The 11,543-nt window shown below is 45.9% G+C and overlaps 1 protein-coding gene across 1 annotated transcript in view; it reads right to left on the bottom strand.

Annotated features, from left to right (window-relative positions):
* The window catches only part of DERA (deoxyribose-phosphate aldolase), a 43,221-nt gene extending 32,973 nt beyond the window's left edge, over nucleotides 1-10,248 (bottom strand). Inside the window, exons 1-3 of the mRNA XM_033162441.1 lie at nucleotides 10,162-10,248; nucleotides 4,929-5,026; nucleotides 805-952 (exon numbers count right to left, since the gene is read on the bottom strand). Of these exons, the coding sequence (XP_033018332.1) occupies nucleotides 805-952; nucleotides 4,929-5,026; nucleotides 10,162-10,192 (277 nt within the window). The 5' untranslated portion in view covers nucleotides 10,193-10,248. The remainder of the gene's footprint in view (nucleotides 1-804; nucleotides 953-4,928; nucleotides 5,027-10,161) is intronic.
* Between the last annotated feature and the right edge of the window lie 1,295 nt (nucleotides 10,249-11,543).

Raw genomic sequence — 11,543 nt, forward strand, 5'->3', positions numbered from 1 at the left:
CCGCTCTGGGCTTCAGGGGTTAAACTCTTCTTTGCCTACAGTTCGGGGTCTCTCTTTCATTAGATCCCTCACTATATCAGTTAGCTAAGCCCTCTTAGCAACTCTGTGGCAATATCAAGGTTTCCGCCCGCTAGCCCCTCCTGAGGGAACTCCAAGACACAGGTCAGTTTTGTCTTTTCCCTGAGTTCACCTCCTCATGAGCATACATAACTCGCTGGACCAAATGAACGACGATATTTTCTTAGCTCAACAATAAGAAGTCTTTATTCCTTTCAGAACATAATGGTTTCAGTAATTCAATCGTTTATAAGCTTAGTTTCATAACAGTGTAAACTCTTTCTTTCAGCTTCATATTCACATCTTCAACCTATCCTAACCTACCCACCACTATCCTGGCCCCACGCCCTCCTTCTTCCAGTCACCACTCTCCCTCTCTAACGGCTGCTCCCTCCTTTTAAAGAGCAGAATGTCCCGCCTCCCATGAGATACCTGCCACTCAAACTGGGGTGCCCATTAACTCATAAAACACCGTGGGTTTCTGAAAATCCCTTAACTTAGATCCGTTTCGTTACACACCCTCAACAGGAGCACTCCACACTGCAACATTTCATTGCAGTTCTCACTTCTTCAGCCGAAGCCCTGGAATCCAGATCGTCCTTCTGAGCGGGACTTCAGCAGAAACCACCAGGCACCAGAGGATCGATTCGAGGGAGTTGGCACACGAACAACCCATGTGTCTTTTCCAGACACACATGACCTTAACAGAACCAGGGTTCCGTTCCTGATAAGCACAGAAAGACCTACCTTTGTCGTCCACGCTCATAGCTTTCAACAGATCCCCTCGGATGGGATGCTTGGCTTTGTAGCACAACCTGCAGACGTTGGAAGGGGTGTCGTCGCCCGAAAGGGTGGTGAGGTCGATGCAGGTGACGGCCCTCAGGTGCCAAGCTGCCTTTTATCATTTAGAAATATACATATATATATTAGGAAAAGGCCTTATCACATAGCTGCATGCCTAGAGAAAATCTGGGACTTCAGAGGCCAGGACAGATTTAGAGCGCTGGTACATAAACAAGCTACAATGAACCACAGACTCTAACTTTCCCTCCTCTCGTCTATTTTCTGCGCCAGGAGAAGATCAGAAGCTTCTGGTGATTTTTAAACAAACCAGTTTGCTGAAAACGCTCCCAGCTGCAGCAGACCAAACCCTGCTTTCAACAGGGCTCCTTCTCACAGGTCCAGATCCTATTCCCCCTCCTTTCTGCAGCTCGTGGTTTAATTTAAACAGCTGTGGGATCAGGGTGATTAAGCGGGCAACATTTCGCCCAAAGTATTTTCGACTGGCATATTTCATGCATACTGGGGAGAGAAGGAAATAAATGTATTTAAAAGGAAACGAAAAACCAGGTTATGGTCCATCTGAAGTTAAGAAATTTAAAATCTCCCTGGTTACAATGGAAAGGTCACCCGCACACCCCTAATGCTATTCCCTCTGATATGTACGGGAATTAGTAGGGCATAAATCTGTCCAGATTGCACTGGACCCATTGCCTTGCATTTCAAGTATTATAACCTAGAGAAAGGAATACTGAGAGGTAACGTGGTAGCCATCTTCAGGTATGTTTTCCCTTGCTCCGGAAGGTAGGCCCTGAACCAACAGATTCAAATGAAAAGAAAGGAGATTCCAACTGAACATCGGGAATTCCTTTCTGACTGCTAAGAGCTGTTTGACATTGGAATGGACTACCCTGGAAGGTGGCACACTCTCCTTCATGGGAGGCCTCAGAATCCCTTCCAACTCTACAACTTTGTGATTCTATGACAAAGAGGTCCACCTCACTTCTCCTGCAACTCCAGGCATTTAATATACAGTGGCACCTCGGTTTCCGAATGTCACCGTTGACAAACATTTCGGTTTTCAAATGCCGTAAACCTGGAAGTAAATGCTCCGGTTTCCGAACGCGCCTCGGAAGTCGAACATGCCATGCGGTTCCCATACTGAGTTTTCTGTACGGAGGCTTCCGTACTGAGTTTTCGGTTTTTGAACATTTCGGATCTCGGACGTTTCGGAACTTGGACGGTCTTCCAGAACGGATTACGTTAAAAAACCGAGGTACCACTGTAACGCTAGAATAATTCGTTTCCACGCAAAATTCATCGGCCATCAAAATCAAGTCTTACTTTTTGTTTGTTTCAGGGTTTTTTTTAAAAAGGACTGTGAAATCAAGAAATCACACGAAAGCTCATACCAAGAACAAACTCAGTTGGTCTCTAAGGTGCTACTGGAAAGAATTTTCTAATTTGTTTCGACTATGGCAGACCAACACGGCTACCCACCTGTTACTCAACAAAGTAATGCTTGTGGATTTTTCTATTTGGTCAGTGGAACCTCCCCTCTCCACAAACCCCTCGTGGCCTCCCTAGATCTGCTCCCCAGAGGTTTGTGGGAATGGCCACAACACATTTACAGGGCACATAGAGCCATAAGTCCTCACGCAAATGGGACTGCATGGCTGACTATTGCTCTAGGTCTGAACCCAATTGTTTTCAAATGCAGCACTTAAGCGCTTTAGCACCCTCTGCCTCTCTTTCTAGACGCTCCTAGAATGTCCCCAGACCTTTTCGCACCCCAGTGCAAAGTGCTGAAAAGCAGACGTGCTGTATTGAGAATGGATGTTAGGAATCAAGCTCTCCTCGAGAATCATTCAGATTCCCTATCTCATAGAGAATGGACTGCAAGAAGATCAAACCTATCCATTCTTAAAGAAATCAGCCCTGAGTGCTCACTGGAAGGACAGGTCCTGAAGCTGAGGTTCCAGTACTCTGGCCACCTCATGAGAAGAGAAGACTCCCTAGAAAAGACCCTGATGTTGGGAAAGATGGAGGGCACAAGGAGAAGGGGACGACAGAGGATGAGATGGTTGGACAGTGTTCTCGAAGCTACTAACATGAGTTTGGCCAAACTGCGAGAGGCAGTGAAGGATAGGCGTGCCTGGCGTGCTCTGGTCCATGGGGTCACGAAGAGTCGGACACAACTGAACGACTGAACAACAACAATCTCATAGAGAAAGCAGGGGTGGATACAAAGGATCTCTTCCCCTTTTTGCTCTGAAGTGCTTTGTTTTGCTTTTTGCAAGTGTAGAAAAGAGACCCAAGTGCACTTTTATTGTTGTTTGGAATTCCTGTTCCAGCTAAAACAAATGGAATGAAAACTGAATGTATAATCAGCTCCTAGGAAAGAGATTCTGGCCTCCACAGTTGAAAAACGAGGTGTGAAGACAGATGTAGCAAAAATGGTTCCAAGAATTGGTGTGAACTTGTAGGGGGGCTTTTTTTTTTTTTTTTGGTTGTTGTTTAACCGAGAAGCTATTTTTGCAGAAGAGGCCGAGCTATGAGAGTCTGACTACATATTCCATAGCCAAACCTTTGCCAACACTCACGATATTTCAAAGAAATAAGTCAGTCTAATCCAAGCTGACATTAAAACCCGCTATTATCAGTTTTTAAGCAGAGACGTTCAAATATCCATATTAGGGCAATGCCTTTAGCTGAGCAACCAAACAGGATTTTGTGATATTTCAGTCAGTAATATAAAGTCATTGCTCTGATGTGGATGTTTTATTTAAGTAATTTTTTTTAATTATTTACGTAAAAACAAATACGCGAAAACCCATGAAAACCACAAAGAATATCAACCAATGATGAAAAGGGAATGTCCAACATTCTAGGGCAGCAACAGAAGTCTAGTGTCCAGACCAAAGAAAGGAATAGTACCTCTCTATTCTGCCCTGGTCAGACCACACCTGGAATAATGTGTGCAGGTACGGGCAACGCAATTTAAGAAGGGTGTTGACAAGCTGGAATGTGTGCAGAGGAGGGCAACCAAAATGATTCAGGGTCTGGAAAATAAACTCAATAAGTTTTGTACTTGAATTCCCACCAGTTAAGGTTGCCAGGGGAAATCCAGGGCTGACCAGCAATTTCCAAATATCAGCATCAGCATCAGTGCTTTTTTCTGGGGGACACAGGGGTACGCATACCCCTAAACATTTGTTTGAATCTTTGTACTTTTGTCCATTTCCTGTATTTATTTTCCCCGATTTGAACTATAAAATGGCGATTTTCTTGAGTCAAAATGAGAGTACCCCAAAACGTTTTTTAAAGGAAAAAAATCACACTGATGATAATAATAAAAGAATTGTCCAAGAGGTGGCTTAGAAAATGCACACTCCTACCCACTCATGAATCAACAAATTTAAAGCTGATTTGTGGTTTTGCCCCTCTCTGAGGTGCCTCAGCACCCACCACACATGTACACAGAAACTCGCTGTTGGAAAAGAATCTTTTTACCCGTCTCATTACCATGGTCCTCAAATATGAATTATTTAAAAAGGCAAGCACCATCTTTTTATGTCTATAGGCAACTTGAACAAGATTTAGTATAGTCGTACCTTGGATCCCGAAAGCCTTGGTACTCAAGACGTTTTGGCTCCTGAACCCGGTTAGGGAATGTTCTTTGGAACCCAAACATCCGATGGTGCTCCTGCGGCTTCCGATTGGCTGCAGGAGCTTCCAATCAGAAGCCGCGCTTTGGTTTCTGAACATTTTGGAAGTCGGACGGACTTCCGGAACTGATTCCGTTCGGCTTCCAAGGTACGAATGTATTAAAGCCCGTGGAGGTAGAACAGGTGTCTGTCTGTGGAACACGAGAGCAGAATACTCAAGGAGCAAAAGGACGTTGCCTGATATGGAGTCAGATCGCTGGCCCACCTTGTGCAGCACTACATACACTGACCGGCAGCCAGAGTTTCAAGCAGGGGATTCTCCCAGCACTTACCTGGAGATGCCAGGGATCCCCCTCGAGACCTCAGACATGCAAAGCATATTCCCTACCACTCGGAAACGACCCTCTCCTGGGAGTCACTTACCTGCCAATTCTTTTTCACAGCCCGCTGTGTCTGAATTTGTGCTGCCCGCCTCAGGACCGCCGGCTGGTTCACCCGGACTCTCGCAAGCCAGCTGAGGTCTGTGAGGAAAAGGGCGTAGTTCCGTTTAGTACAATTATTATTATTATTATCATTATTATTATTATTAGTGTATTCTTATTGCATTTTATCCATTTAACCCAAATAATAAAGAAGAACAAACATGTGAAAACTAAAGCAAACCAAATCGATAAGCAACATGGCACCCCCAAGATACGCTGCCTGGTGCCTATTAAGGCCCTCTGCCCCACTCTTTTTTTCTTTTTAAATTATATATAGGATTATTTGGGGTCCCATTCCCCCCCCTCTCCTTTTACCATGGGCAGCAGGTGGCAGGGTGGACAGATCCATGCAGGGGAACGTTCCCCAAATTGACATGAATTAAAGGCTACACTTTGCAATAATGATGGTGATGATAATCATTTGTATGCTGCCCATGGAAGAAATATTTAGGTTTTTGTTAAAATGTGTTGATTTAAATATTTTTGAAGTTGGAATCAGAAGTAACAAGAGCAACAGCTTTACTGAGTTAAGAGAAGAAAGGATATAAGAAGCTAAGATTTGGAATGTGATGTTTTATTTGATAAGAATAAGTTGTATGATTTAAGATATGTTGATTATAATTGCAAAATTAAGATTAAGATTAGTTGTAAGAAATTTAGATTTTACAATGTTACAAAGTTACTGAAGAAGAATAGAAATGAACGCATAAGAGAGGGCGTGAGGAAGTCCCAAGTTTAGGATTTTAAAGAAGTGAAGGATTTTTAAGTAATTGTGTTGTTTTGTATGTGGTGTGGGTATTTGTAATTGGTTTAATTTGGAAAATCCAATAAATTCTTATTTAAAAAAAAAAGATAATCATTTGTATGCTGCCCATCTGACTGAGTTGCCCCAGCCACTCTGGCCACTTTTTGCACACATCACCCAAATTCAGTAGCCTTTCTTATCCACACACAAGTTTAATCAGAATTAAATTCCTTGAGGAAGAAAACCACAATTTCAATCCCAGAGCCATTACGCAGTGTGATGTCCATGCCATTTTCTCAGATTTCAAAACGTGTCACCCAGTTGACTGTAAAAGTTGGGGACCCGTGCCCTCTTTTGAGAACTGCTTCACAAATAAAGTCCGCACCCCGCACCCCGTATAGTAGGCTATACACAGATGATTCCTAGGTAAGCAGGAGAAGCACATATTAAATGGATTTCTTACTTGCCATTCAGCATAATTTAAAAATAAAGTATTAAAACATTTTTTTAAAAAAAGAAATCAGTCAAGAGAAAAGGGTGGCTCCTAAAAAAATGTATTGCAGGTGAACAAGGTTTGGGAAAGATTTGTAACCCTCCGTTGGAAACTGCTGTTTCAGAGTTCAGCTTTCCAGGCAAATTCAGGTCAGAAATCTGGGTATATGGGATGGGGGGGGGAGAGAAATAATGTGTGAATCATCTCAAGTACCTGCCAAAGGAGGAGCGGGGAAGCAGCTTAGATATTCATTAAACATGGAGTGTGAATAGTACCATTTTTTATATGTCATCTGCTCCATCTAAATATTCATGGGGCTTCAGGGATAAAAGTAATTAAAGCAGTTAAACTACAGCTAATTAGCCAACTTTCTTTTAATCCTCTGGAAAAAAAGAAAAAGAATGTTTTACTCCCTCTGAAGACGTGTCCAAAAAAAAGAAGAAGAGAGAGTGGGGAAGAAAACAATCTTCAAAACTGTATTTAGAAGTTTCATGGTAGAGTCAATCTTTCTTTTTCTTTTTAACTTGAGGGCCTGTGACTGTAGGCAGCTTGGCCCATTATGCCTTAGGGTGCCGCAGCATAGCTGGTGTTGCGCCAAAGAGAAAAGGACGTTAATAAGATAGCTCTGAACTGGATGGCGACAGAGCGCAGGCGAATTCTCTTTAATTGGTATAAAACGGTGCCAGCCCACGAAGCGACGGATAGTGGAATATCTGCCCAAATGGCTGGCACTTCATGAGGGGAAGAGATGATAGCCGTCTTCACAGATCTCAAGGGCTGTCACGTGGAAGATGGAGCCAGCTTGTTTCCTCCTGCTCCGGAGGAGGGTAGGACTCGAACGGGCGGCTTCAAGTTACACTACTGAGCAAGCGGGACCCAAGGCATGTCTTGGTAGAAGTGAGATTTCTACAAGCATTCAGAGATACCCATTTTAGACATCTAGGGCACACTGACAGCCTAAAAAAAGATGTTGGACTCCAACTCCCATTAGCGCCAGCCAGCATGGCCCGGTAGACAGGGATCATGGGAGTTGTAGTTCAACAAAACCTGGAGGTCAGAGGTCCCCATCCCTGGCCTAGCGCCTCCACTTAGAAAGATCAGGTAGCAGATAATGGGGAATGGGCCCACCACCACCTCGAGACCCTGGCTGCTGCCAGTCAGAGTAGACAATAATGGGCTGGAGGGTCAACTCATCTGATCTGGTGTAAGACAGCTTAGCATGTTCCCTACAATACTCAGGATTTATTCACAGGGCCTCCTCAGTTGTGGCCCCAACACACTTGTCTTTTGAGGACCCCCAAAATCTAGGGCTGGATTTCAACCCTTAGACAGTTCCCCAGTGATATTTTGCAATTGTAGATGAATGGTGACTTTCTGTTCTATTCGCAGTCATGAGCGTTCTTAGAATTTGATCTTTGATTTTTTTTTAATATACGCATTGAGTTTTTGTTTGCTTTTTTGGTTACCTTTTTAAAAAGCTCTTAGGACTCGTTAGCTTGCCTGAATGAGCATGGAATGCTAACCTATATATGTGATGGTTTTGCCTTGCAAGCTCTACATTTTGGGGACGTTGTTTTTCAAATACATATATCCTGATTAGAGTTATAATTCCTTTGTAGCGCATAGCAAGGCTACATAACCAGGCATAGGCAAACTCCGGCCCTCCAGATGTTTTGGGACTACAACTCCCATCATCCCTAGCTAACAGGACCAGTGGTCAGGGATGATGGGAGATGTAGTCCCAAAACATCTGGAGGGCCGGAGTTTGCCTATGCCTGCACTAAACCTATTACTGCCTTTTCCATTACTCAGTCTTTAGGTCAGGCATCCCCAAACTGCGGCCGTCCAGATGTTTTGGCCTACAACTCCCATGATCCCTAGCTAACAGGACCAGTGGTCAGGGATGATGGGAATTGTAGTCCAAAACATCTGGAGGGCCAAAGTTTGGGGATGCCTGCTCAAGGTGTGCACACATGTACCAAATCTGGTGCACTCAAGATGCTTCTGGACTAAAACTCCCGTGACCACTGCTCATGCTGGCTAGGGCTGATAAGAGATTACTATTATAATTATTTACTAAATTTGTATAAACCCTTGGGGTGTCTGGGGTGGTAGGCGAGTGGTAGCAGCTCTGGCAGGGTGCTCCTTCTGGTGTAATATGTTCACCTTTTGTAGACTGAACTCTCACCTGTGGCCCCTAGAAAGTGTCAGCATGTGACAGTGATCATACCCTGGGAATGGCTTCGACTGGCTGGTTAAACCAGGTGAGGGTAGCCGACGGGTCTAAAACCCTCGGTGAGTTAGGGACTTCCCCTCCAGCAGTTTGAGCGGATGAGAGCAATAGCGGGTCTGACGGTCAAGAAGGCATTTTCTGCACGTGCTGTAGAGGGAAGCGAGGGGCAGACGGGGCCAGTCAGCCCGTGAAGGTAGCCCACCTAGGAGAAGGAAAACTCTGACCCTAAACCTCTGCTGCCCTGTGGGGTATCTTCAGGAGATGGAAAAGGCTCAGGAGTAAAATCCCACAGAAAACTGGAACGGAGTCCCTAAGACCGTTTGGATGGCACCTTGTACGCCTCCTTCTGGAAACTCCTCCAGCCAAGCTGATGTGGTCCAAAGGAAATACGTTTGGCACCAGCCTCCCTAACGACTGGACGATGCCTTGCATGCTGCTGCCAGATGTGGGGCGCGTGGTCTTGATGTCCTGGCAGCCGAGGACCTCCAGACACACTGCTCAGGCTTACACCCCAGGGAGGTCACTTTGGAGCTGGTAACGCAGCAATTTGATTTCACCCTCAGAGGCACTGTCTCTCGAAACAGGCAGGGTGTATATATATATGTAATTAATTAATTATTATTATTAATAATAATAATAATAGTAACTTGCAGTTTTTGCAAGAGGACTCATGCACCAAATTTCCACCAACGTACTAAACCCACGTGCGATTCAGGCAGATCTGCTCCCCTGGTGTGAACTTTAAACCCTTTCATAACAGGAGGAATTTTGCCAAGGATGACCAAAGGTAAAGGGAGAGGGAAGGCAGCCGCCTCCTCAATACCTGCGTGGAAGAAGGAGTTCAGGTAATTGGACTCCCACAACCGCCCTTCGCAAGCTGCAACTACAAAAGTTTCTCTTGTCGCCCCAACTATTTAAAAATGCAGAATTATTTTCTTCCTGCGGTCACCAGCAGGCTTGGGCAGTAAATAAAGAACACTGACCAAGGTGCGAGTTCTACTGATCTCAGCAGTGTTGTCTCTCATCTGCAGTTAGCATGCTGCCCTTAGATTTGGGAGACCAGGGTTCAAATCCCCACCCAAACAAAGCTCACTGGGCCATTTGCCAGCTCTCAACCTGACCTACCTTGTCTGGCTGTTGTGAGGATAAGACAAAGTGTGCTGCTTTGAGCTGCCCCTCTGAGGAAGGACAGGATACTAATAAATAATAATAATAATAATACTTAATATACTAGTGCTGAAGATTGCACTGCATGCTCTCACTGGATAGCAATTTAAAGACATATACAGAAAATTGCACTGCTGGATACTGTATGTAGACAGTGGAATACTTAAAATATTTTTGGATTCTGGGATGCAGGGTCTTGCCAAGCCAATTTAAGAATGGGACCCGCCCCCCAAAAAATAAGCCAGTCCTGTTGCGTCTGGGGCTGGGGGGTTACCCCTAATGAATGCGCCCCCTGACAGCACCGCTGCGCGTCCTTAATCAGGCACAGGATATCCCAAACCCTGGCGAACTCAGTGGGGCTTCTCCTGCAATCCCAGCCCCCCATTGACCTGGAAGTAAGCCACGCTGAATTGAGCAGGCAGGGCTTGCGTCTAAACGGGCACAGCTGGGATTGCTCGTGAGTAAGCACGCGCGGGGCTTGCAGCGACCCTGGCGCCTGTCCCCCTCCCGCTCTGCAGCATCCGAGCAAGCCTTACCTAGCGCCGTGCCCTGGTTCCTAGCAGCCATGATCGTGGCAAAACCCGCCTCTCCTTCCAGAGCAACGAGCTTCCCGCACTTCCTGCTCTGCGCTTCCTCCTCCTCTTCCTGCTGCCTCAAGCCTCCTCCCACCCGTGCAAAAGAGTCTTTGCAAAAGTCCGCGCCAAGTGATGGAGGGGGGGGGGGGGGTTGATGCAAAGCAGGCTTGTCTTTTTGCTGCGCTTGCAAGCCGGCCTCAATCTTTCGCTGTTTTGTTTTCAAGTGCAATGTTTCCTACTGCTTGTTTGTTTGAATCTGATGTTTGCAGCAGAATCTGTTCGCCCTGCAGCCTGATCTCACGCAGATTTGACTCGGGAACACGTGCCCCTCATTTGCCATGGGAACCTACGAAGCTGCCTTTAGATAAGAGTCAAAGCCATCGGTTCTCCGCCTTGCTCAGTCTTGTCTGCACGGACCGGCAGCAGCCACACACACGGTTTCCAGGCAAGGGTCTTCCCCTTAGTCCTATCTGGAGGTGATGGCCTGGGCTTCAACTTGGGACCTTCTGTATGCAAGGCAATCTGCAAATGTGGCAGCCCCTAAATTGTGGGGATTCTTTTTGCAGAAGTGTAGCACCAAGTACAGCTTTCCTCTATGCTGAAGTCACACCTCTTTAACCTGACGTTTGGCACTTGATATGTGTGTGTGTGTGTGTGTGTGTGTGTGTGTGTTTAGGATCCACTTTACTGAAATTTGTTTCAAACTGAAGCCCTGTCTTTGGCAAGAAGATTCCTGCATTGCATTCCTCCAAGGAGCTCAATATGGTGTACTGTATATAGCAGATGGAACAGGGTTCTGGGTTTCCATCCGACCCCCACCTTGAGCCAATTTCAGGGGGAACACAGGGAGGTGGGGGGAACCACCCAGCCTCTTGGGCTTGCCGATCAGAAGGTCGGCGGTTCAAATCCCTGCAATGGGGTGAGCTCCCATTGCTCTGTCCCAGCTTCTGCCAACCTAGTGCAAAAGCATACCAGCACGAGTAAATAGGTACTGCTGCGGCGGGAAGGTAAAAAGCATTTCCGTGCGCTCTGGCACTTGTCACAGAGTCCTGTGCCCCAGAAGCAGTTTGGTCATGCTGGCCATATGACCTGGAAAAGCTGCCTGAGGACAAACACCCATTCCCTCAGCCTGAAAGGGGAGATGAGTGCCGCACTCCATAGCCAAATTTGACTGGGCTAAACCGTTCAGGGGTCCTTTACCTTTACAAGAAGAAACCCTTGTGAAGGGCTTCCAGACAGAGCTCACTAGCTGAATCCAGTTGGGAGACGTCAGACACACAGATGATAGGCAAGGTAACATCACACAGCACTAAGCTTGCAGTATTGTCCCCTATGCCTACAGC

This window comes from Lacerta agilis, chromosome 10 (assembly GCF_009819535.1).
Source record: "Lacerta agilis isolate rLacAgi1 chromosome 10, rLacAgi1.pri, whole genome shotgun sequence".
Taxonomy (NCBI): domain Eukaryota; kingdom Metazoa; phylum Chordata; class Lepidosauria; order Squamata; family Lacertidae; genus Lacerta; species Lacerta agilis.